The sequence below is a fragment of the Ornithorhynchus anatinus genome, chromosome 4 (assembly GCF_004115215.2).
Source record: "Ornithorhynchus anatinus isolate Pmale09 chromosome 4, mOrnAna1.pri.v4, whole genome shotgun sequence".
Lineage (NCBI taxonomy): Eukaryota > Metazoa > Chordata > Mammalia > Monotremata > Ornithorhynchidae > Ornithorhynchus > Ornithorhynchus anatinus.
This window is the reverse complement of record NC_041731.1, coordinates 14,213,970-14,241,817: the sequence shown is the minus strand read 5'-3', so window position 1 is coordinate 14,241,817 and position 27,848 is coordinate 14,213,970. Positions and strand designations below refer to the sequence as shown.

Below are 27,848 nucleotides of genomic sequence, written 5' to 3'. Positions count from 1 at the left end.
GGTTTATGGTTAAGGTGACATAACCTAGAGATCAAACCCAGTGGTAGCAGGCATGTAGTACTATAATAATATAGTAATAATATATTACTAATATAATATATTAATAATAATTTAGTATATTCTAGTATAATGATTATGGTACTATAATAATAATAATGGTACTTAAGTGCTTACAACATGATGAGCACTGTTCTAAGTGTTGGGGTAGATACAAGTTAATCAGGTTGGACAAAGTCCCTGCCTCACACGGTGCTCACACTCTTACCTCCATTTTACAGATGAGGGAACTGAGGCACAGAGAAGTGAAGTGACTTTCCCAAGGTCACACACAGCAGGCACAGTGCTAGGCTTAGACAATGGAGGCATCCATATGTCCTCCTCTTATTTGGTTTCATCCTTTCTGCATAGCAAACCCTGCGGGGAGTGTTTGGAATGAGTGATCATTTTCTGGGTTCTGTAAGAGGATTTTCCTTTCTCAGGAAGGGCTTGGTTTTGTAGCGGGAGTGTGGGTTACAGCACATTGATATGTGGTTTTCCTGCTTTATCATAAGCGCAGGGAGGGTAGGGAAGGTGGCTTTGAGAGACTCATCCTACCTGCCAAATAGTGTCTGGACCATTTTAATTTCCTTTAGTCCCGTGTTTCATACTCTGTAGAAGATGGGCATTTCACAGACGGTTAAAAGTTCATACAAATATATAGACAAATCTGTTTTTGTGGCATGGAAGCACCATGGCCTAGTGGAAACAGCCAAGGCCTGGGAGTCCGAGGACCTGAGTTCTAATCCTGGCTCCGCCACCTGCCTGTTGTGTGACCCTAGGCAAGTCACCTTAATTCTCTGTGCTTCGGTTCCCTCGTCTGTAAGATAGGTATTCAGTAACTGTTCTCCCTCTGACCTAGACTGCGAGCCCCAAGTAGGACCTAATTATCTTGTGTCTCCCTGAGCATTTAGTACAGTGTTTGGCACATAGTAAGCGCTTAAGATGTACCACAATTTTTACAGTCTACCAGTGGAGTTTCAGTGATTATGGCAAGATGCAAAGACTCCAAGTTCTTTGTATGGAGGGTGGAGTCGGTGAGACAACATAATGGTGCCTGAAGCTGAGGGTATTCAAAACAATAACAACAGGAATAACTGTGGTATTTCTTAAGCACTTCATTGTGCCAGGCACTGCTTTAAGCACTGACGTAGTTACAAGATAATCGGGTCGGACACAGACGCTATCCTATATAGGGCTCTCAGTCTTAATCCCCACTTTACAGATGAAGGAACTGAGGCCTAGAGAAGTGAAGTAACTTGCCCAAGATCACACAGCAGACAAGTGGCAGAGCCAGGACTATAACACAGGTCCTTCTGACTTCCCAGGCCCATGCTCTTTCTACTAGGCCAGGCTTCTTCTCCACGGTCTCAGTTCTCTTCGAAATTCTCTTTGAGCAGAGACTTTGCCAGCACCTTTCCAACCTACCCTTTCCGATGTTGCTGCTGACAACCTGGGCATCCTGTGCGGATGGCTAGGCACCACCCATCACCACTACTGGAAAAACAAGTCCCGTGCCTATCCTGCTCAGTGATGCAATACCCTCTGGCCACCAGCCCTAGAAGTAAGGCCGCTCAAAATTGGCCACTTGCTATCTGAAGAGCCCTCTTTAAAAGTGAAATACTCCCCGCAATTGGGCAAGGGGCCCCACTGTTTTTAGGGGTACAAAGTATGGCAGAAATGTTTTCAATGGCCATAAGCACCCAGAGGAAATGTCACTATTGGTAGCACACACTGGGAGAGATGTCAACTTATCACAAAGGGTCATAGATTTTAGGCAGGCTTTGAAGAGCTAATACTTAGGCACTTTGATACTCACCCCGATCCCACAATACTTGTGAAAATATTTTTATACTCTACTAATTCTCCTATCCCTAATCTATTTTAATGTCTGTCTCCCGCTGTAGACCGTATGCTCCTTTTGGGTAAGGGGTCACGTCTACCGACTCTGTACTTTCCCACGCACTTAGGAAAGTGTTCTGCCCACAATAAGCACTCAATAAATACCGTTGTTGTATTTCACTGGAAAGATGCCATTTTGACAGCCTTGACTGGAAACTCTCAGATCTTGTCAGAGAACAGGATGAGAAAGCCTCATATTCCAGTTTGGAAAACTGCAGGTCACCTTCCAAAAGCCCCTCGTGGAGTGGGCACGTGGCAATCTAGATGTGGATATACATTTGTAGCAGAAGTGCAACCTAGGTGATTACCCTCTATTCAGAATGATAGGCTCAGACCGGAATCCCAACACCCTCTGGGCTCTCCTCCATCTTTCTCTAAACCTCTCTAAAATAGTTCTGGGCTTTAACCAAAATCAACTAAAAGAAGAGGTACTTGCCTAGGGTCACATACAGCCTCCTTAGCTACAATTACGATCATCTAAAAATAACTATTCTACTCATCACAGCAGACACCTCTTAGGACATCAAAACCAGAATTCCACCCACTTTGCCAATTTGGTTGTATGCATTTGTGATTGGGTTTGAGTGGATATGAAGGAGACTGAGTGTGCGTATGTGTGCGTGCGGCACAAACATGCAACTTCTGTCCCACAGATGAGAAACCAGCAAGCCCCATGGGAGGGATTGGCTCACTGCTCACTTCAAAAATCCTCTTGATTTGGTGTCCCGTTGGTTGCCCTGCATGCCTTTGCAGTTTGCTTGACAGACCCTCCATTGGGTCCTTCAAACTGTGGATGGATTGAAGGTATTTTTCTTAAATTCTGCAATCTTCCCATTTTCTTCACAGTTTTCATTTAAAATTTACACCCCCGCAGGTTTGCTTTATAGTTACAGATCTCTGCAACTACTAGGCCAGGCTTCAGATTACATGGTGAGTTAAGATTCTTCTCTTGTTTTTGGCAACTGGAGAGCAGATTCAGCCAATTACCTGTTTGATTTTTCAGCTATCTTTCATGGCGGCACCTGCCTCCTGTATGGTTGTCAGAGTTAGGAAGACCCTTGTGGCAGCTTGGGGATAGTTTCCCCCAAGTAAGTTTTCTGCAATCTACTATTCTCTATGAAGAACGGCAAGCGTGAAAGTTAAAAATGAGACTGAAAACATGGATTTCAGGATAGACATGCAAAACCCAAGAAAATATCTAGATTTGCTTAATTCAAAGGAGACTGCCTAGTTTTCAACGCCATCTCAATTTCTTGATCCCCAAAGGAGGACACCCACCATTAATATAAAACTAAACTTCAAGATTTACAGACGATGCTAATGATGCATTTGGGGAGGGCATGTAAAAGCTGATGAGGCCTAAGTAAAGGCTGATTGATGGGAGACTGTCAATCCTTTCTATTTGTATGCATGATAAGATTGACCCTTGTTGGGAAGTCAGATTCACTACACGCAGAGTCTGGCAATGTTCTGTTTGATCCTGGTGGTGTTGTAATCGTCTCTGTGCCACTGCTCTTAATTACTGGGCTGTTTCCCAGTGATCTAACAGCTACAGTGCATCATTTGAGAGTTGCTGTATTCTATCTTTAAAGCTTCTCTTCAATCCTCCTTGCACATGGACACCTATTTCAGCTCCCCATTTTGCCACCATATCAGTGTCTTGCTGTCATCCAGACTGCTCACATGTCTGTTCCACAGGTAAACGCTTGGACTGTGTAGTAGTCCCCAGGATCTAGTCTCAATACCCTCGACTCATCTCTCTCATTCAACATGCATATAAAATCTTGTTACCAAATACTGTCAGTTCAACCTTCACGACATGGCTAAAATCTGCTCTTTCTTTTCCACCCAAACCGTCACCATGCTGATCGAAGCAATTATTCTACCCTGCCTTGATGACTGCATCAGCCTCCTCGCTGGCCTTCCCGCCTGCTGTCTCCAATTCATACATCAGTTGGCTGCCTGGGTCATTTTTCTAAAGAAAAACATTCAGTCCATGCATCTCCACTCCTCAAGAACTTCCAGTGGTTGCCCATCCACCTCCGCATCAAATAGAAACTCCTTAGCATCGGCTTTATAGCGCTAAATTGGTTTGCCCCCTTCTATCTTACCTCGCTAATTTTCTACTTCAGCGCAGCCCAAACTGGGCTCACTGGACCTCGATCTCTTCTATTTCCGTGCTGAACCCTTTCCCGTGTCCTTCTCCTGTCCTGGATCTCCCTCCCCTTCCATATATGACATACCACCACTCTTCCCACCCCCAAAGCCTTATTAAAATCACATCTCTTCCAAAAGGCCTTCCCAGATTAAGACTCTTTTCTCCTGACTCCCTCTCCCTTATGTGTCACCTACACATTAAGATCTGAACCCTTTAAATATTTGATATTCACCTCACTCCCAGTCCCACAGCACTTCATCACATATCTCTAATTTATTTATTTATAAAATGTCTGTCTCCCCCTCTAGACTGTAAGTTCCTTGTGGGCAGGAAATTTATCTATCAAGTCTGTTGTACCGTACTCTCCAAAGACTTAGTATAGTGCCCCGCACACATTAAGTGCTCATGAAATGCCATTGATTGACTGACTGAATGACTGATTGATATAGGACTGATTCTGCAAGATTTTTGGAGAACAGAACTGCACAGTAGGAAATTAGCAAGATTTTCAATCGTGTTTCATGTACATTCTGTTGCGTTAAAGACTCTCAAATATCTTAAGAAAGAGGAGGGATTACAAAGTCTGCCCAAGTTTTCAATTCATTACAAGGCATGACCAATTCTGAAGTCAATATCTGGGTGTAATCTTATCACTGCACATCCATGCCTTTTCCACTGGCCTTACTCTACACACCCTCCTGGTTTGGTTTTAGACCACTGAGATACACTGACGTTTCAAGGAGGATAAACCCAATTGGATTCCAGTTCAAAAAGAATCAACAGGATTCCAGTAAAGCAGCAACAACAAATTCAGACCCAAATACATTAATTACATTTCTACAGTTTGAAAAGGGTTTTCCCCAATATTTAGTGATGATCTAATTTCTTATCATTCTCAGGCCAAATGGTTTAAAATTAACCTTTCTAGTATAGCTCTGACAAAATGCTATGACTGGAACAAAGCCGCAGCGAATGTTCGGTGATGCACGGCTATACGGGGCTTTTATGTGCCTGGGAGAGATGACGTGCAGATAAGGCCAAATATATTAACCCAAAGGTCCAGCTGTTCTACAGGTTTCACATTACCCGCGATGGAGTCTGACTCCTGACTCCAAAGACTCGTGGTAGGCCTTTTAGACACCGGGCTTGCTGAAAATCTGGCCTCACTGCTGAAACTAAGATAACAAGTTCTAATAAGTATTGTTGATTTCTCTGATGTGAGCTCCTAGCAACTGGATTAAGTTTGCCAGCCGATCTGGGTCCGTTTTAAACCGATGACCCTGGGGTGAAAAGTTTCATATGGCAGTAGCAACTTCCCAACGTGAACTGCCTCTTACACTCTTGTGGCATTTCTCTATCGCCAGAAAACAAGCATTTCCAAACCCTGTCTCCTCACCTAACCCTTTCAGTCCACTTCTTCCCAGCACATATCTGTATAGTTGATCGTGTACTGGCGTAAGTAACCGAAGTGACTCCACTTAAGGAAATTAATAGCCAATGATGCATTTTACTATTGAAAGAAAGTGTCTTTTAAAACAGATCTAATACTACAAATAAAAGTAGGTATATAGGGAGGAAAGTAGGCAACACGCAGAATTTTGAAAAAAAAAATTGTAGGCACCACGTCTCTTTAGTCTGCAGTGAAGACTTGCGTTCTGCTTCTAACTTATTTGAAAGGGCTAATAAGGCCTATTCATAACCTGTCTAGAGATGTACTTCTTAGGCATAAAAAGATGTACCATTCTGAGTTTCCTTAGCAAATGAGGAACCAGGGAGATTTTGAAATTATTTGGGTGTCCAAACAAAGTAATTACAAATGTAAGAGTTTGCTTTGAAGTCATTCTGAAATTCTGCCTTGAAATAATATTCTGTGTAAACTGTGGCAATGGGTTTAGCCAGAGGCCCTGTGATGATGTAATAAATTGGTAACAGTACCTGGAATTTAGAAATGGTGGAATTTATTACATCCAGTCTTTATGAATAAACTGACTGTGGTTAGGTAAATCCAAACGGCACCTAATCCCATAGAATACGCACATACATATGAGAACAGGAGAGGGACAAAAAGTGAAGAGGAAGAAACAATGTTAAATTCTGTGTTTTCCAAAATCTCATGCTCCCCAGCTCAGATCAATAGCTACCCTTTAGGCAGCACTCGAGGAAAGAAGTTGATCACTCCCACCGAGGGAGAGATCTCAGAAAGATGTAGAATCATCCAGATATTTTCAATTGTCCTACAACGGTCACTGAAAAAAATTCTCATTTTCATACAGAGATTAGAAAATGGAGAGGTCAAACTCAAGTTCCTAAATCAAACCACAGCAGGAAGCAGTGTGGACATAAAATTCCCTAACCCTGAGTCCAGATACCAATGGAGAAATGTAACAACACTTTAACTAAAACTCATATTACTAAGGCAAAATTATTATTCCTAACAACCTCTCTCCTCCCCTGTCTCCCTCCCTACACATAGTTGCCGTGAAGTTAGAATTAAGAGATCTCCCTAGACTGAGCAGTTGTGCTGGCCAAGATACTTAGAGGGCGGGCACTTGAGAAGCAACATGGTCTAGTGGATGGAGCATAGCCCTGGGATTAAGAAGGTCATGGGTTCTAATCCTGGCTCTGCCTGCTTGTCTGCTGTGTGACCTTAGGCAAGTCACTTCACTTCTCTGAGTCTCAGTTACCTCATTTGTAAAATGGGATTGAGACTGTGAGCCCCATATGGGACAGAGACTGTGTATAACCTGATTTCCTTGTATCTACCCCAGCATTTAGTAGAATGCCTGGCACATAGAAGCCTTAAATACCATAATTATTATTACTAATTATTATTACGGTGGAGAGATATTTTGGAAGGGAAAAGAGGAGTACAGAGAGGGAGAGAAGAAAGGGAGGGGAAAGAGAAGGGGAGAGGCAGACAGAGAGAGGAGAGAGAGAAAACATTCTGGAGCTTCCAGATTTTTTTTTTTTTGCTGCTTTTTACTTGTTCCAGGCACTGCACTAAGCGCTGGGGTAGATACAAGCTAATCAGGTTGGACACAGTCCCTGTCCCACAAGAAGCTCACAGTCTTGATCCCCATTTTACAGATGAGGTAACTGAGGCACAGAGACGTTAAGTGATTTGCCCAGGGTCACACAGCAGACTAGTGGCAGAAATGGGATTAGAAACCAGATCCTCTGACTCCCAGACCTGTTTTCTTTCACTAGGCCACGCTGCTTCTCTTTGAAAATTAAAAGAGCTTCTGCCTGCAAATTGATCGGATAAGCTATTAAAAGGTTCCTCTTAGCCAGAGCCATTGCTTCCACAGGTTTTTGGGGGTTTTGGGGTTTTTTTTGGTTCCAATCCCCACAGGCTTTTAGGAAATTTAGTCTCCAGAATGAAAGGGGGTTATTGGAACATCACTCTTTGGTTCCAGTTCTACTCCAATTTCCATAAAATCTGGGCAGAACAATTTACTTTGAGGTCCTGGGTGGGAAGTACCGCATCATCACTGCCACCCACACACTGCACCTCCTCCTACCACCAGGAACTCAGTGGACTTGTGATTGTGTGCTTGGGTAAGGAAACCTAAGCCCCAAGTGCCCTTGGAGAGCCCTAACCCCCAAAGTAGAAGACTGGGAATTTTCAGAACAATTCCATGTTCACAGGGTCTCTCTGCCTAGTCGTAAAGGGAGCAGCGTGGCCTAGTGGAAAGAACAAGGGCTTAGATGTCAGAAGATGTGGGTTCTAATCCTGGCTCTGCCACATGTCTGCTGTGTAACCTTGGGCAAGTCACTTAACTTCTCTATGCCTCAATTCCCTCATCTGGAAAATGGGGATTAAGTCTGTGAGCCCCATATGGGAAAGGGACTCTGTCCGACCTGATAACCTGGTACCCACCCCAGTGTGTAGAACTGTGCTTGGTTCATAATAAGCACTTAAAAAACACCACAATTATCATCATTATAAACAGGCCAAAATATCTGATTAGACTGTAAGCCCGTCAATAGGCAGGGATTGTCTATCTGTTGCCAAATAGTACATTCCAAGTGCCTAGTACAGTGCTCTGCACATAGTAAGCGCTCAATCAATACTACTGAATGAATCTGAGGCTGCTACTCCCTCCACACTTGAAGGGCCTAGAGAAGAAGGGCAGCTAGTGCAAGGAAAGGCTGCAACGGATGTGCAAGCAGTAACCCAGAAGGCTTATCTTCCTGAGATTAGGTCCATTCTTCTCCTAAGCTATTTACCACCTAGGCTAGATAACCTCACCACCCTGAAAGGCCCCAGGGTAACTCTGTTTCCCTTACTGAAGAAGAGCAGCTCCCATGTTAATAATAATTATGGCATTTGTTAAGCACTTACTATGTGCCAGGCAGTGTACTAAGCCCTGGGATGAATACGAGCAAATCGGGTTGGACTCAGGCCCTGTCCCACGTGGGGCTCACAGTCTCAATCCTCATTTTACAGGCGAGGTAACTGAGGCACAGAGAAGTGAAGTGACTTGCCTAAGGTCACATGGCAGACAAGTGGCAGAGCCAGGATTAGAACCCATGTCCTCTGACTTCCAGACTGTGCTCTTTCCACTACACTAGGCTGCTTCCTCGTGTCGCTCCAGCATTCCCTCATCTCGATGCTTTCAATCCCCACAATGAGCTTACAGTCTAGAGCTTACACTGCCACCCTGACCTGGTCTGACAACCTGTAAACTTCTCTAGCTGCCTTGCCTCCGGCTAACTGCCGGGCTAGTGTTCATAAAAATAATAATAATCTTGATAATAATGAGAACTGTGGTATTTGTTTAGCACTTTCTATGTGCCGGATACTGTTCTCAGCACTGGGGTAGCTACAGACTATTCAGGTTGGACGCAGTCCACGATCCCACGCGAGGCTCACCGTCTTAGTCTCCATTTTCCCAGTGAGGATACTGGGGCACAGAGTAGTTGAGTAGCTTCCCCGAGGTCACCCAGCAGACAAGTGGTGGAATCCAGGTCCTTCTGATTCCCAGGCGCACGCTCTCTTCATGAGGTCACGCTGCTTCCCTATTGGTACATCCACTCCTCTGGCCCAAGAGTCAGGAAAAATCACAATGAAAACACTAAATAGGGCTTAATGCCAAATGGTGGGGGAAATTGGTAGGGGTAGAAAACTTCAAGTCTGGGTGCCCTTGAAGAGGGTCATGAAAATCCATTCCCAGTGGCTCTGCTTTGTGCATTGAAATGCCTGGCTATACAAACAGTGGGGTGTGGGAAACACCAGAAAGGGTCTCTGATTACAAAGGAAGGGAGACCTATTGTTTGATAAAAATGACATCATCACCGAGCTCTATGAGTTAACTAACTTATGTAGCTGTCATCTCAAAGCAATGGGTAGTCTATGTATTCACTTTATCTGAAAGAGCTTTATCTCAATAGAACTTTATCTGAAACTGCTGTGCAGACATACCCTGGAAGAGAACTGAGAGGGGATAGCAGACAATCATTCCCATAGCAGATTGTAGCTGTCTTCATTAGAGTTGACCTTATTCAGGGACCAATTTGGAGGATAAAATTGTTTTCATTATCTGCAAATTATCTAGATAATCGGGCACCCGAAGGCACTTTGGCCTGAATTCCCAGCTGTTTCGGGCAGTTGCTGGTGGGATTTTTTTATTTTTTTTTGCCTGAGGGAGCTCACCAACACCAACCTCTAATAGAACAATATGAGTTCCCTCTGGTGGCTGAAATAACCCCTAAATTCATGCCATTCAACAACTGTTTAATTCACATGACTACAATGATTTGTCTTCATTTCAAAGATTGAGTTCTACTATATCAATTTGTTCGAAATGAAACATTCTCTTTCCGTTTCGCCTCCGTCCATAATGTCAATTTGCCATTTAAAGATATTCGCTTTGAAAGAGATAAACAAAATACTAAGTTCACTTATCTTGAAATGTTACCGGTCTAGTGGACATTGGGGAACAAAATTTGGTTAGTGCTTTGTACTATTCAGTTTAACATTTTACATTAGATTTTCTTCAAATTTTCTATTGGGTTTCCAGTGATGTCACAGCATAATTTAAAAGGCAAAGCCAGTGACTTCTTGGAAAAGAAAGTGTGCAGTTAACTTCATCGGTGGAGATCAGCAAGAGGAGGACTTCAGGGTCCAAAGTGAATTTTTTGGCCTGAATTATCCTGTTTGACAGACTCTCCTAATCCCATTCGTAACATTAGAAGCAGCGTGGTTTAGTGGAAAGAGCATGGGCTTGGGAGTCAGAGGTCGTGAGTTCTAATCCTGGCTCCGCCACTTGTCAGCTGTGTGACTTTGGGCAAGTCGCTCAATTTCTCTGTGCCTCAGTTACCTCATCGGTAAAATGGGGATTTAGGCTGTGAGCCCCACGTGACACAACCTGATTACCTTGTATCTACCCCAGCTTTCCAACGGTGCTTGGCACACATAGTAAGTGCTTAACAAATACCATCATTATCATCCTGCTGATCACCATTTCACTTTGCACTGAGTTAATTTATTATTTATCAATTTATTTATATTAATGTCTGTCTCTCCCTCTAGACTGTGAGCTCGTTGTGGGCAGGAATGTGTCTGTTGTTCTACTGTACTCTCCCAAGCACTTAGTACAATGCTTTGCATAAAGTAAGCGCTCAATAAATACAACTGAATGAATGAAAATAGTTAAGATCATCACTGCTTTCGACCCCCATGAATGTTAGCTCTGCGATTACCTTGATCACAGTTGAATGTAACAAGCGCTTACTATATGCCATGCACCAAACTAAGCACTGGGGTAGAGACAAGATAATCGGGTCCCACATGGGGCTCACATTCTAAGTAGGAGGAAGCACAGATATTGAATCCCCATTTTGCAGATGAGGGAACTGAAACGCAGAGAAGTTAACATTTAATTTTAACAGTTAGTAAACATCAGCTCTGAAAATACTGATAAAGCATGAAAAGGAACAATAATGAGTGGAATTCAAGGCTCCAACATTAAGATGAGCATATGTTATAAATTATCAATTTATAATCATTGATGTATCTATTGTTTATATCCTAGATCAGATATTTAAAAGAGGAAGAATCCAATTGTTTTTAGCAGTTAGAAACATGAAAACTAATCTCATTTCCAGCCAGCCCGGAGTTCATTTCTCCACTCATTTCTCAATCTGAGATCCTGTGGGATTCCCTGTGACCAAGTTTTGCTAACAGTGGAAGCAGCGTGACCTAGTGAAAAGAGCACCGGCCTGGTAGTCATAGGACCTTGGTGCTAAAATCCGAGCATCGCCACTTGGAAAAGTCATTTATCTTCTCTGTGCCCCAGTTACGTCATCTGTAAAATGGGGATTAAGATTAGAAGTCCCGTGTGGGACGTGGACTATGTCCAACCTGATTAGCTAGTATCTACTCCAGTGCTTAGAACAACGTCTGGCACATAGTAAGCACTTAGCAAATACCATTCAGTACCACACTGAAAAATACCCTGCACATTGATCATGCTCCACTGACTGAGGTGAGGGGTGATAACTGTGGTACCTATTGCTATTGACTATGTGGAAGTGAGAGTTTTCCAAAGGGAGACAGTGTTATAGCCAAATTCCCCTTCCTCTTGGCAGTCTTTCCAAAACCACATTACGGCTATCTCTTTCCCCACCGAGGGTAAGGATAAATTCATTACTGCCACTGCGGTAGAGTCAGAGGTCCGAGAGGAACCCTACAGTGTGAATGAGTCAAGGCTCGGTTTCAAAGTAGCAACTATCGATCAATGGTATTTACTGAGCTCTTACTCTGTGCAGAGCACTGCACTAAGTTCTTGGAAAGAGTAAAGTATACACAATGATTTGATCTCATGGACTTGTGGCTACGAATTACTAAACTGGCAAAGTTGAGGAGGTGTGTACTGGTCTGTTTATGAATAATTTCAACTTATTAATCGTGGTATTTGTTTGTTAAGGACTTATTTTGTGCTAAGCACTGGGGTGGATGCAAGATAAACCCATTGGACATAGTCCCTGTCGCACCTGGGCCTCGCGGTCTAAGGGGGAGGGGGAACAGGTATTTAATCCCCATTTTATAAAGATGAGAAAACTCAGGCACAGAGAAGTTAAGTGATTTGCCCAAGATTATGGAGCAGACAAATGGAGGAGCTGGAATTAGATCCAATTCTCCTGACGCCCAGTCCTGTGCTGTTTCTCGTAGGCCACCCTGCTTCTCATAAACTTAATCACACAGAGAGAGATGTTTAGTTCCCTTTTCCTCGGGACACCTACCATCACTGACACCTTCCTTTCAGTCTGCAGTATTTATTATTGCAGTGACAGGCATAAAGGAGAATAAAGCCCCCAGAGTTCTCCATGCAAAGAGAAAATATAGTGCTCAAGCATCTTCAGTCTCGTATACTAAGTTTATGAATGATAATAATCTTGGTACTTGTGAAGCGTTTCCTATGTGCAGAGCACTGTTCTAAGCGCTGGGGGAGATAAACGGGGTCATCGGGTGTCCCACATGAGACTCACAGTCTTCATCCCCATTTTACAGATGAGGGAACTGAGGCCCAGAGAAGTGAAGTGACTTGCCCACAGTCACACAGCTGCCACGTGGCAGAGCCAGGATTCGAACTCATGACCTCTGACTCCCAAGCCCGGGCTCTTTCCACTGAGCCACGCTGCTTCTCTAATGAATTATTACAAGATGTCAAAGGATGTCAATCAATTGGTTTTATTTAGCGCTAACCTCGTGCAGTGCTTGGAAAAGTACAATAAAACAGAGTTGGTAGACATGTTCCCTGCCCACAAGGAGCTGACCCTCTAGAGGTTGCCATCATTATTAGTATCTTAAAGATGCAAAGTGAGAAAACTGACTGCAGACTCTGTCAGAGGATCTCACTACTCTTCACCTCTATACGATTCTAGCCAGAGACCTGAGAATATTCAGCTCAAGCTGAGAATACTGTCTGGGCTTTCCGAATTCACGGCAGACATAATCAGTGCTACAGGGCACACATAGGACTTTGTTAGAGTGACAAAGATCTTATCTTCGGGTCCGAGACTTTACATCTGATGTCCGTTGGCTGGCACAGCCACGCCTCCTCCAAGAGGCCTTCCCCAATTAAACCCTCTTTTCTCCTCTCCCTTCTATGCCATCTATGCACTTGGATCTGTGACCTTTGTGCATTTGACATTCACCTCACCCCAAACACCACAGCACCTATGTACACATATTTGAAATATATATTATAAATTATTCATTTATATTAATGTCTGCCTCCCCCTCTAGACTGAAAACTCGTTACAGGCAGGGAACGTATTTGCTGATTCTGCTGTATAATAATGTTGGCATTTGTTAAGCGCTTATTATGTGCAGAGCTTGTTCTAAGCACTGGGGTAGATAGAGGGTAATCAGGTTGTCCCACGGGAGGCTCACGGTTAATCTCCATTTTACAGATGAGGTAACTGAGGCACAGAGAAGTTAAGTGACTTGCCCACAGTCACACAGCTGACAAGTGGCAGAGCCGGGATTCGAACCCTTGATTGAACTCTCCCGAGTGCTTAATACAGCGCTTTGCATAAAAGTGCTCAATGAATGCCACCGACTGAGATGTATGAGGAGAGCAGGAAACAACATCAAGGCCACTAGACTGTATTCGTCGCTCTTTCAATACCACTTGACACCATCCTGGGACCTGAGATGTAGAAGCCGATGAAGAGGTTTGGCTGGCCTAGATAACGTTAACAAGATCACAGGCCTATATCTTGACGAAAAGGCCAGTCAGGCCAGAATGAACCCTTCTCCCATCATTATTTTAATAGGTCCAGTGACATTCGAGCAATTCTATATGGTTTCCTTGAAACTGTACCAAGAATCATCGATGATAGGGACTCTTGGGAAAGCATGCTTGACAGTCAAGATTAGCCTGGCATGTAGCAACTCTTACAGTAGAGGTTTTGGGAGGATCATAACGTTGAGCTCCACCATAGACCCAAAGCGGTGCCAAGTCCTGCAAATGCCGAGTCCCACAGCACAAGAGAATGTTTCATGTGGAAGAAAGTGGCAGTCCAGGCCAGCATCTATCTTTTCAGTTACACTTGCATGTGTGGAAAAGAAAAATCTTACTGTCGGTTGGAGTCAGCTATATGGTTAGCTTACTCTCAGTTGTTCCAGAACATGTGTTTTTACTATGTGGTTGGAATAGAACCCACTAGGGAATGTTCTTCCAACAAAGCGTATCTGGATGGCACGTGATGCGATGTCAGAAAAAATGACCGTGTCAATGTGCGCGGTCAAGGTGCATAACGTGTGTTTCTCTTAATGTGGGGTTTGTCAAGAATGTAACCCCTGGGTTATAGGAGGACTGAGTGTATATTTTTATAGTATAAATATATGAGCGCTGATGTATATGGGAGGAATGGAGCTGAGAATCATCACAACCCCTGTTAGGTACAAATATTGGGATGGGACTTTTCAATGGAATTTTATCTTAATCCTTGATTCGATTCTACTTTTTAGGTTTTTCTTTGTCAGGAATTGGGAATACTAACCATCACTTTCCAAAGAGTACTCTTTATTCAATCTATCTACTTATGCACATCCTATTCAATACTGTCCACTGCCTTCTCTATTCAGCACTAAAACTAAATCTCTCACCCGAGCTTATCGACGTATTCTTTTCTGATTTAAATACCTGAGGGGGCCCTAAATGCTGATTCTTTTATTTAAGCAATCATTATCTTTTTCTCATCCGGACTTTGCCCACTCAGTGAACTCAGCTCAGGTGCCTGCCACAATCATTACAAATTTCTCTCATTAAGAGGGAAGAAAGCATACTTTCTGCCCCATCCTTTCTGTTTTCCTCTATAAGATTAGTTTCTGAAACTTTTTTTAAAAAATTTCAGAGGCTTTCATGTTTTATGGGATAATATGGCTCAGTCAATCCTCCGAAGAATAAGTAAAATCTGAGCTGCTCCTGGTGGAACGTTAGAAGCACTAGCAGTTTAAGTATATTGACTTCGGTTTTAACACGTGTTTTTACTCTGAGTTCTGGCAAGAACGCTGTTAGGAAATTAGGGAACATTTGCTCGATGACGCGAGGCTGTTTGGATGCAGTGCGATGTGGAGTCGGAAGAAACCCAGTGCACCTCTGCACAGGGTCAGAAGGGGTAAGAACGACAGTGTGAGTTTTCCAAAAGAAACAACTCCCACGTTTCAAGAGAACGGGGTATACATATAGACCTGTTGAGCAATAGATGACATTTTCATTGTAATTCATCACACATTATTCTTTCAAACAATAAAAAGCTTGTTAACTTGGACTGCTCTGGAGCACAGAAAATTTCAAATCCTTTGTTACAGAAATATGACAGACACTTAAAGTTCAATAGTCCGCTCGCACAATCAAGAACAAATTAATCCAAGTAGGCATTAGCTGTTACTTTTACTTTCCGAACGATTAACTTGGAACATACTGTTAGTCTTCATTTTAACTGCTTGACAGGTCTGATAGCCCTTGATATTGCTAGCTCTTCTCAGCAACTTGATCTGGGGCCAGGATCTGAAAGGAATCTAGCACTTTGGTAAGACGAGGTCATGTTCGATTTTTTTTGTTTATCCAGATGGCCTGGAATACTGTAACAAGGGAGCTGTTAGACCCTTGGGATTGTAACTTAATAGGCAATCTGAGAAAATAATACTGGCAACATGTTAAAAACCTTCTTACAGTGAATAGCATTTAAGAACAATAAAAATCAGAGATAGAGTCTAATGAACAATTAGCCAAATCAACACATATCCTCTCAAAAGGGCCTATTTCAGATTGGAAATCCCCCAGCCAAGTCTACGAAACTCAAATTCTCATAGGGAATTGAGTAAAATTTCACCTCAAACAGGTCAACACAGTGTATGTGAAGAAACAAATCCGTGAGAGTGAAGGTCAGGATTTCAATCCCTCAAGTGAGCTCTTCCAGCCGGAAAGGAAGAGGAGAAACAGGAGATTCAGAGTCAGGATGGACCAGGCACTGGGAAATGCCAGAGGTTTGAAGGTCTGAGGATGAGGCAAAGTCTGTCAGAAGCGCTTGGAGTGTGCAGGGAATGATGCACAACAATAAACTGTTGGGGAAAAATAAATGGCAAATACATAAGCATATCCACGGGACAAATGGAAAGGTCTGCCAGGGTTAGTAAACTCAAGCCTTCAAAAAATTAGAGGGCTGGGAGGGACCTTCGCAAGTCCACAATTCTATCACCCTGAGCTACAGTGAAAATCCTGCTCAAGCCATTTCTGACACATGAGATATCACACTCCCTGGAAACGCCGTGCTTGCCTAATCTATGCTGCAACTTCAGCCTACTCTCAGGTGATCTGTCTGTCCTCACGGAGATGATGAACAGCAGACCTGAGCCCCATCCTTTCTGTGATAGCCCACAGATCTTTGAAAACCATTTTAAATCACCCCCTTGCCTTCTCCTCCCTAAACAAACCACTTTTTTTAGGAGAAGAGTCACACCTCCCTCACGTTGCGGGGCTTTAATAATAATGGTGGTATTTTTTGTGTGCTTACTGTGTGCCAAGCATTGTACTAAGGACTGGGGTAAATATAAGATAACTAGGTTGGCATAGCCCATATCCACATGGGGCTCACAGTCAAAGCAGAAGGGAGTACCACTAATCATGGTATTTACTGAGTGCTCACTGTGTGCAGAGCACTGTGGCTAAGGCTGTGAGCTCACTATGGGCAGGGAACATGTCCGCTAATTCTATTGCATTGTACTCTCCCAAGTGCTTAGTACAGTGCTCTGCACATAATAAGCCCTCAATAAATGCGACTGATTGACTAAGGGCTTGGAGGAGTACGATACGATGGAGTTAATAATAATAATAATAATGTTGGTATTTGTTAAGCGCTTACTATGTGCAGAGCACTGTTCTAAGCGCTGGGGTAGACACAGGGGAATCAGGTTGTCCCACGTGGGGCTCACAGTCTTAATCCCCATTTTACAGATGAGGGAACTGAGGCACAGAGAAGTTAAGTGACTTGCCCACAGTCACACAGCTGACAAGTGGCAGAGCTGGGATTCGAACTCATGAGCCCTGACTCCAAAGCCCGTGCTCTTTCCACTGCGCCACGCTGCTTCTCAGTTGTTAGATATGCTTCCTGTCCACAGTGAGCTTATAAGGAAATGGAGGCACAGAGAAGTTAAACGACTTGCTCAAGGTCACACAGCAGATGAATGGCAGATCCAGGATTAGACCCCAAATCCTTTGTCTCCCAGACCCGTGTTCTTTCCACTAGGCCACACTGCTTCAATGTGGGCACAGTACTCGAAGGAAAAAAGGATTGACTATTGCTTTTAAATTTAGGGGAACGCCAAGCCTTCCCTTAATTTTACATTTATAATGGGGGTTTGCTGGTCATATTCAGGAAGCCAGTTAAGTTTCTGGTCATCTCCTGGAAATGGACTTAGATTTCAATCTGACTTTCCTGCCAAAATAAAAGAGTTGTTCTCAATGTCCGTAAAAGGACAAGTTGTTGATCATCCTCTCACTGTTTTCGCGGGCAATGTGCCTTTCCCTCTGGCAGTGAGAGCAGGACAGTGACTACCATTCCGATGAATTGGGCTTTCCGAAGCAAACGCAAGCTTCTAAAAAGGACCATTTCCTTAGCGTAATTTTAGAGTCTGGAATCCGACACATTCCAGAAAGCTGGCAAAGGTCAACTTTTTATTTAATGTGGAGTAATCATTTTAGAAAATAAATGAATCGCATCACATTTTAAAAGTGCTCAGCTGATTATTTTAAAAGCAAAATGTATTGTTTTCTATTTTACATTTTATTAGCTGATCCCTGAAAACACTCACTGGATTTGAATATTTTCCTACATGTCTCAGTACTCTCCTTCGGTGTGAGGCAGGGATTATATCTGCTGTCATTACACTGTGCCTACTGTGGAATTTAGCACAGGGCTTGGCCCATAGGGAGCGCTTAACAGACATCACAGTTATTGTTATTTCTGTTCCTTACACATCTGCCCTTCTCTATTCCGCTCTTTCTTCCTCCCGCTCTCTATCTTTTAACAGTACCATTCTCTTCTGTCAGTAACTCCTGTATCCAGCCAGCTTCCTCTCTCAGAAAGGGGGCGGCTTTATTGCCTTCCTGATCCAGGGTTGGGCTAGAGAGAATCTTACAGGTTGTACCCTCTCAAGCATTTAATGCCGCGCACCATAAATGCTCAATAAATGATCCCAAGACTTTCCAGAGGCTCTAGATGTAGGACTCATGGGTCCTCAAGGGCTATAGAAGTGTAAGAAGATGCCTGGGACCCATTTCTGAGGAGCCTCCCTAATCTCCAGCTGAGCCCACCTCAGGGATATGACATTCAGACTTCTCCTTCTTTCCCCTCACTCCTGGCACCATGGTCTCTGTAAGGTGCAGAGAAGCAGCGTGGCTTAGTGAATAGAGTGCAGACCCGGGTCCTAATCCCGGCTCTGCTGCTTGACTGCTGTGTGACCTTGGACAAGTCACTTCACTACCTGGGGGCCTCGGTTACTTCATCTGTAAAATGAGGATTAAGATTGTGAGACACCGTCCCACACGGGACTCGGACAGTGTGCAAAAGAATTATCTTGTATCCACCCCAGCACTTAGAATAATGCCTGGCACTTAATAAGTGTTTAACAAACACCATAAAAATATATGCAATATTGGCCAATTAAAAAGCTAAAGCTTTTCAGATTTGAGATTATCTAGTTGCCAGAGTCCTCACTCATTTGGACAAGTATATTTTCAGCTCAGCTATTCACCTAGCAGAAGTATGCGCTGCTTGCTACAGTTCTAAACACTAAATACTTTATGACGGCCATTTATTTAACTTAGCAAATTCCATACCCTTAAATCTGTCACAGAGGGTTGGTTACATTTTTTAAATTCCCAGAAGTGTCCAGGGACTTGGTTTTGCCATTAAAAACCTTGAGCAAGAATCAACGTGGCCTCGTGGATAGAGCACGGGCCTGGGAGTCGGAAGGAACTGGGTTCTAATTCAGGCTCCGCCACATGTCTGCTGGGTGACCTTGGGCAAGTCACTTAGCTTCTCTGCGCCTCAATTCCCTCAGCTGTAAAATGGGGATTAAGACTGTGACCCTATGTGGGACAGGGACTGTGTCCAACCCGATTATCTGGTAACTACCCCAGCGCTTAGAACAGTAAGTGCTTACCAAATACCACAATTATTATTATTATTGTTACTATTATCCTGGTAATTAATACATGAGGTGATTTACCTAAAAATACAATGCAGTTATAGAGTTGAAGGCCCTTTCGTCACCTCCCCACATATTACTTTTTCAAAAAACCTTGCATGAGATTCTCAGGAGACAACATGTCCTATCCCAGTATAACAGAGGATGCAAGGGAAAATGTCGCAACTAAAAGTGTAATCGGTTTATTTCTAAATATTTGAGACACCGTGATTTAACTCTCTGTGCAGTGACCCTTGTGTCCTTCAGCCCTCTAATTGGTATGAGTAATAGATAGCTTGTTAACAGTCCATTCATTAGGAGCGGTGAAAACCATGTGACAAAAAGAAACTCAATGCAACTGAGCTGACAGTGTCTATACTTGGAAATTATATTGAAAGTTCAACCCAAATCAAATAAGCCAGAAAGCAAACCTGATTAGAAAGTTAAGACAAAAAAAAAATCCCCAAGCCTGAGTATATTGTTTTAGACATGCACACAAAACATAAATCTACATGACTAGATGTCTAAAGGTTAACAGGAAAGCTCGTTTAATGAGAACAAAAAGATTAAAAAGCAAACAGCATGCAGAACAATTGTACTGTTGTTCAAGGACGGGACTCCTACCATTATAGTAGAAAAGCTCAAATACATCAGCAAAGTCCTATTCATTAGTGACTTAAGCTCCACATAGGTTTGGGAAAGGACGGAGTCCAATTCTTTCTCTCCAACACTATGCGCAGGGGGGATTTTTCCATTTTTGCTTCTCACAGTGTAATTGTTTGAGGCGTTCTGCCAAGAGGGCAGTAATGCAAGACAAGAAGGTGGTTGGAACATGATTTTTCACTGACACAGAAGCAACAGAATTTGGATTCCTGACGGAGAGCCATGGCCGCTATTAATGCACTGCCTCTCTTGACCCTTTACTTGCCGGTTCTACAGAGGTGGACTCGGCTCCATCTCTCCCCACTGGAGCTGGAGTCCTCTCGGGCTGGATGGCGCAGCCTACCCGAGTCCCCTTTCTCCCGCTGACCTAACCTTGAGGAGTTTGAAGCCTCGTCCTCTCTCCAATCACAGGTGGCGGGTGACAGGGGTCATTCTCCTGTTCTGATGATTGAGATTTTTGAGGGAAAGCTGAGAGCCCTGAATTGGGAAACACCAGGTTCCCCTGATCTGATTGTCCGTCCTGCTTTGGGAACACTCTAAAGTATATCTCTTGGCTTCCTCTCCCCACTCCACCACTCCCTGGGCACGGGGGCTAGTAGGAATGACCACCACGGTCTGTTACATGCCTCTAACTGTTAGGATAAAGGCGGCACCACAGTCGGTGGGATACAGCAGTGAGTCACAGATGGCCCAGGGGGTGAGGTCCAGAGAAGAACCATGTCTGGTTTTAGGATGGCTCTGGTTTGAACTGGGAGATGCCTTTGTATACGTGATCCAGCACGGCCTAGTGGCAAGAGTACGGGCTTGGGAGTCAGAGATTACGGGTTCTAATCCGTCTCCGCCACTTGTCTGCTGTGTAACCTTGGGCGATTCGCTTATCTTCTCTGGGCCTCAAGTACCTCATCTGTAAAATGGGGATTAAGACTGTGAGGCCCATGTGGCACAGGGACTGTGTCCAACCTGATTACCTTGTATCTACCACAGAGCTTAGACCAGTGCTTGGCACATAGTATGTGCTTAATAAATACCATAATTATAATTCTTAATATCCAGAGCTGGTGGTTTTCAGAACCACTGTTCATGTGGCGTTGTGAAGAAGCAGCGTTGCCTAGTGGATAGAGCTGGGCTTGGGAGTCAGAAGGTCCTGGGTTCTAAATTTGCCTCTGCCCTTTGTCTACTGTGTGACCTTGGACATGTCACTTCACTTCTCTGTACCTCTGTTACCTGATCTATAAAAAGGGGATTAAGACTGTGATCCCCATGCGGGACGGGGGACTGTATCCGACTCGATTTGCTTCTAGTCAACCCAGCGCTTAGTACAGGGCCTTGCAAATAGTAAGCGCTTAACAAATACAATAATAATAATAGTAATAATGAAGGGAGGAGTTGGCAAGGATGACTCAACGATGGCAACCCCACCAGGAGGGGAGGATCTGAGGGTCATGGGGTAAAGGCAGAACCAGGTTCAGACAAAAGGAGGGTCGCTACAACAGAAGGAAGAAGAGAGAACCCGGAAAAGGGCTCCAGGGAATGGGAAGGGGCTAGCGATAGCCCACAACGAAAGCTGAGGCGTTCAGTCTTCCTTCATGTCCTATATTCACATTCCCAGGAAAAGCAACTGTCAGATGGATCAATCTCTTTCCAAATTGACCAATGAAGTTCTGGAAAGGTCTTTACTCTGAGATATCTGGTACAGTAGTGCTTGTTGATGTCAGCTAGTAGAAGCTCCATCTTTCGGTCAAGGAACTGGATATTTTTTCATTCTGGTAATCTGGGCAAAGCATAAGCCTTACTGCATAAGATAAACCCAAGGAAACTCATGAAAATATGTCCCCATCTAGGAGCCTAAATCCTGAGGAGAGTGATCCATGCCCTCACGAGAACAGAGCTAAAATGACTTCCACGGGGTTATCACTTCATGAAAAGGAATTAACTGCAGGTGGGTGCAAACAGGAACGAGTCACTGAGGTGCTAGCACCTGCTTTAAGGAAAGTAAAGTCAATCAATCAATCAGGGGAATTTGTTGAGCGCTTACTGCATGCGGAGCCCTGTTAAAGTTCTTGGGAGACCGCTACTCTCCAAGAAGAGAAGCAAAGGGCTAATGGCACTGAGGAACTTCCCGCTAAAGGATGCTCTTTGAGAGAACCACCAAGCCGTCTTGATGGCCTAAACAGTTGGATGACATCAAAGAAGTGGATGCCTGCAAAGCAAGAAATTGACCCTGATGCCACCTTTTGAAGAATGAAGGGAAAACGATAGAGACAGTTCGATTCTCCCTTGTCCTACAGTCTTCCCCTGGCTGGGGAAGAAAGTTACTATTTCTACCAATTAGGAAACTTCAGCCATTGAGTTAAACGCAAAAAGAAAAACTCAAACTCAAAGTTGGTGTAGTTGGTGTGCTTTTTTTTTTTGGCTCTGAGAGGTGAAGTTTGGGAGGGGGTGTGGTGAAGTCAGCAGGTAAAGATGGTTGTGGGGAGTCTTAAGACTGGATGATTTAAAAGGAGCATTTAAAGCATGAAATTCTGATAACTAGTGCAGGGGACCTCAGTTGGAGGGCAAGAGTGGGTCCGGGAAAAGGACAAGAAACCTCTTCTCCATTCTCCCCCACCTCCTAGCTGCTACTGGGAAAACTGAGCTCTGGTCGGCCACAGCTGGAGGCAAAGTGGGGAGAGGAAGGGAGGCAGGAGAGGGCTGCTTGGTTTCTTTCTTTCTGTACTTTAGTTCTCCCTCACCCGGGCCTCAGATTCTACCTCCCCTGGTAATGTTTTGACGTGAGGGATCTGAATATTTCCTTGGCTTCAGGTTTTTAGGGTGAAAGGATTCCATAAAAGAGAGGTCCAGGCATGAGAAACTGTGGGGAGAAATGGAGGTATACTGAGAGAGGAAACTGAACTCGCCTCTCCACCTGAGAATCTTCCTCTTACCTTTGACTTGGGTTCAAGGACTGGAACCTAGTCTTCTAAGAGGAACGGTAAAATCAACTGTATCTGTTAAGCGCTTACTGCGTTCAGAGCACAGACTAAGTGCTTGGGAGAGTACAATATAACAGAGTCAGTAGGGAAGTTCCCCGCCCACAGTGAGCTGTTTCCTTTCTCTATGTCTAAGCACAAGAGGACAGGAAGAGCATAGGGGTGGAGAGGTCTCAGGCCAAACCACCAGTGTAGGAGAGAGACCACACCCCCAAATATTCTCCTGTGTTATTGTTATTATTATTATCATCATCATATTTGTTAAACACTTATTTGTCTAGCACCACTCTAAGAGCTGGGGTAATTACAAGTTAAACAGTTTGGACACAATCCCTGTCCCCCAGAGGGCTCACAGTCTGAGTAGAAGGGCATATAGGCATAGAATCCCCATTTTACAGTTGAGGAAACTGAGGCATAGGGAAGTTAAGTGACTTGCTCAAAGTTACACAACAAGGAACTGGCAAAACTGGGATTAGCATCCTAGTCCTCTGACTCGCAGGCCCATGCTCTTTCCACCAGCCCATGCTGCTGCTTCATTTTTGTGGGACAGAGGAGCTTGAGAGGGTAAGACCCCCCCACCCCCATCACCATCAAGGTTATAGCCCTCCCTCCCATCTCCCCTGGCAACTTTCATTCAAACCTGCTTCCTAATTTTTCCCAGGTTCTTTCCGGTCGCACAATACCTAATAAAACTGCTCTTTCCTCTTCAAAGCCCTTCTGAAATCCTACTTCCTCTGCGAGGTTTTCCCCAGCACATGTGGAGAGAGATGAATATAGCAAGAAGGGTTTAGGATGAATATAAGATAGAATGGCCATATGTAGGGTTGGTAAATCAGTGGAATGGATCCTGAATATGATGGTCAAATCTCCCTCTCTAGAGATCCCTACAACTAAGCGCCTAGTACAGTGTTTTGCAGACAGTAAGCGCTCAATAAATACAATTGAAATATGAATTGAATGACTAACACAAACATCCATTCGCAAGAGATGGTTAAAAAAATTGATCTGACTCCCAAAAGTGAATAATCCCACTATATTGTAAACACCTGGAGGGCAGGGATCATGTCTACCAATTGTAATGTATTGTTTTAATCAATTCAATCAATGGTATTTATTGAGTGCTTACTATAGGCAGAGCACTGTACTAAGTGCTTGGTAGAGTACAATATAATAGAGTTGGTAGACATGTTCCATAATGAGCTTACTCTCAAAAGCATTTAATACAGTGCTCCGCAGAGAGCGCTCAATGAATACCACTGCTTGATTAATCTCTTCTCAGCCTATCATCTTGTCCTCTCTACCCCCAAAGTGCTCTGATTTCTGTGGGAGAGAAGAAAGTGAAAGAAGCACCCTTATGGTCTATGGCATCGTTCCATATTCTAGCCACACTGTTTCTTTGGCTCCCGTTGGAAATCGATGCTCACAAACCCGGTCTTTAGACTTCAACTTACCGAAAATGAATAAAAGTGAAAACATTTCATGTTGAGAAACAGCATAGTCTAGTGGAGAGAGTTCAGCCCAGGAAGGTAGGATGACCTGGGTTCTAATCCTGACTCTGCCATCTGTCTGCTGTGACCTTGGGCAAGTCATTTCACTTCTCTGGGTCTCAGTTATCACAACTGTAAAATGGGGATTAAGACCGTGAGCCCTAATGTGGGACAGGGGCTGGGTCCAACCTGATTACCTTGTCTCTATCCCAGTGTTTAGTACAGGGACTGGCATGTAATGTTTAACAAATACCTCAATTATTGTTATTATTACTATTAGTATTAGAAGAAGAAGAAAGAATTTCAAGAGGTTCCTGACAAGATGATCCCAGCATGGCTTCAAAGCAGGATGGTCTAAGAATCAAAGAAGCCTAGTTTTTTCAAGAAAGGACGAACAACCACCTCTCCTTGTTTTAATGTCTCCGAACATTCTTTTCACTCCCTCCTCCTGGAAAATGACTGCATTCCTCCTCTAGACTGTAAACTCCTGTCTTTGACCCTCTGGTGAATACTGAACAAGTTTGAGCTGGTAAAATCTTTGAAAAATTGTATAGAGAAGCTCCCCTGAGGATCAAGTCCTGTTATTCAATTTCCTCAATATCCAGGTAACTAAGATTTTCATTTGGTGAGCTGTGCAATCAGCAAAGAATGCTACAGACATCTCTCACCAAAGAATCATCATGTACAAATTTGCTGACTCTCACCGGAGAGTGTACCCATCCACTCCGATACTTAAAAGTATCTCTGTTCCGTTCCCTAAAGTGGTCTTATAAAATAGAACCTGAGTTGTTCCTTCACAGCAAAGTCATTATTATATAAAAGAGAAACCTACTGCATTGAGCATTTAAGAGGAAAAGAGGAAAAAGGAAAACACATAAGTCTGAAGAGCTGAGAGGAAAGTCTGGGGAAAAACAGAAAATGGACCAAATGCGAGCGATGACCAAAGAGGTGAATAGGAAAAAGCTTGGTTTGTATAATAGACATACGTTTGGTTTCCAATACGATGGATTCTGCAGCATCGGCTTCCCTGGGAAATACGGGTAGATCCAAAGTGTCTGAGTCTGGAGGAGGGTAGGATGGGGGCGGGGGGAGCACTAACTGGGGTGGACCCCGGGGAACGCCTCTGGGAGGCTTTTGTGGCATCTGTCGTCCAAAACCTATATGGAATCAGTTAGTGGGTTATTTCAGAAGTTGAAACTGAAAAAAAATCTTCCTGTGAATCAAAACGGCGGGCCTGGTGACCCCTAACTTGTTGAAGAACACATACCCCTGCATTCACACATACTCTCATGATGCACTCGCAGACGACTCATGTATTTTTACCTAACTGTGGCTGTGTCGACATAAACTGTATTAAAATAAACCTGTCGTATGGAACAAAAAATGCTGCCAGATGTAGGATGATTAAATGGAAAATCTATTAGAGCTGGAGAAGATTACCAAGTAACTACTTCTTAAATCAGTCAATCTGGTATTTTTTGAGCATCTACTATGTGCAGAGCACTGTACTAAGGGCTAGGGAAAGTACAAGGCAAGAGAGTTAGCAAGCACAATTCCTGCCCTCAAGGAGCTTGCAATGCAGTGATTCTTAATCTTCCTATTTCAAATCTGAAATTCAAGAGTGAGGCAGAATGGCTCAGGGGAAAGAGCGAGGGAGTAGAAGTCAGAAGAGACAGGTTCTAGACCCAGGTTTGCCACTTGCCTGCTGGTTCATCTTGGGCAAGTCACTTAAACTCTCTGTGCCTCAGTTTCCTCATCTGTAAAATGGGGATAAAGCCCCTGTTCCCTCTCCCCCTTATACTGTGAACTCCTGTAGAACAGGTAAAATGTCTGATCTGATGATTTCCACCTCAGCACTTTGCACATAGTAAGCACTTAATAAAATGCCATCATCATTATTATTAGGACCCATGCGGAGTAGGTACTCAATAGATACTCAACAAAAGGACTGGAACTGAATTTATCTGGATCCAACCTATGTTGTCTGAGTCCACATCAGAAGCATTCAGTTTTTAACCTAGCCGCTAATTTGATTGCTTGTAACAGAGCACTTGTTAGTCAGGAAACTCTTCCTCTTTGAAACAGATCCAGAACTTTTAGCTGCGGCTTCGGGTCATCCAAACTGAATTCCTCTATTCACTTCAATTCTTCTGCTTCCTGCCTCAGCAGTGTCGTACGTGGGCAGCTCCTGTGAAAATAACTCTCGCTTCTTGGATAATTTTTTGGGTTCCACACTATAGTCTGATCAAATATCCTCCTCGGCCACTGAGGGAATTGAGGTAGGAAACCCGTTTCCCAAGATTTCTTTGGATTGGAGAGGGAGCTGAATGAGAGAGAGGAGGTAGTTGGCAGTTCATGAAAGGAAAAGTGTCAACTTAAACAAAAAGACTGTAAGCTCATTATGGGCAGGGCATGTATCTACTAATTATGTTATACTGTAGCATTGTATTCTCCCAAGTGCTTAGTACAGTGGTCTGCACATAGTAAGTGCTCAATAAATACCACTGATTGATCGATTGACTGAAAATTCGGGAAGACGGTAGCCCTGCTCTGCCCTCTCTGTTGGCCCAGATGCCACTCCAGGATGCTAGCAAGTTTATCAGACCTCAGGAAGCTCCCAGGTCAGCTGATGTCCAGTTCCAGCATCAAAAGGAAATGTAGAAAGGTGGAGATAAACAGCCAGAGCCTGTTAACTGGTCAACTGACCAAAGAGCTATTAATAGACTGTTTTTATGAAACTCCAAATACTTAGAACTGAGAATCAGTGATATTTCAATCATCAATGAGGAGCAGTGGGGTCTACTGGAAATAGCACAGGCTTGAGAGTCCGAGGACCTGGGTTCAAATCCCAGTTCCACCACTGCCTGCTGGACAATCTTGGGAGTGTCACTTCACCTCTCTGTGCCTCAGTTTCCACATCTGTAAAATGGGGATTCCATGCCTTTTTTCCATTCTAATTCTGATCCCCATGTGGGACAGGGACTGTGTCTGATTAACTTGTAACTACCCCAGTGCTTAGAACAGCGCCCGACACACTATAAGACATATCACTGTCATCATCATAACAAGAATAACAATAATTAATACGTCTATCTGTTCTAGCCTGGGTGAGACCAGAAAATACGGCAAGTCACTGCTATTTGCTAAATGGGCACATAACTAAACCAATCATAAATGTGTTCACTGCAAGTATACTGTAGCAATATCTCAACCAAGAGTGCAATCAGCATACTATAACACCCTCTGACACAAACATATTGTTTCAAATCAGGGAGGATGGTTTTCAGGAGTCAAATTTTTCGGATGGCAAACTTCCCTTTTTATCTCATTTATAAGTGGCACTGTCCAAATGTTCAATACCTCAGGGTGACCGGTGGTAGTAACGGTGGGAGAAATGGGAACCACACATCAAGCTTCCACCAACCCTG

The 27,848-nt window shown here is 43.7% G+C and overlaps 1 protein-coding gene across 6 annotated transcripts in view; it reads right to left on the bottom strand.

Annotated features, from left to right (window-relative positions):
- Positions 1 to 27,848, bottom strand: part of COBL (cordon-bleu WH2 repeat protein) — a 235,645-nt gene that overhangs the window by 41,119 nt on the left and 166,678 nt on the right. For 5 of the 6 annotated variants that reach the window (XM_029062151.2, XM_029062154.2, XM_029062155.2 and 2 more), the window contains one exon: positions 25,407 to 25,577. The exons of the other annotated variant lie outside the window; for it this stretch is intronic. In XM_029062151.2, the coding sequence (XP_028917984.1) occupies positions 25,407 to 25,577 (171 nt within the window). The remainder of the gene's footprint in view (positions 1 to 25,406; positions 25,578 to 27,848) is intronic. 6 annotated transcript variants of the gene reach the window in all.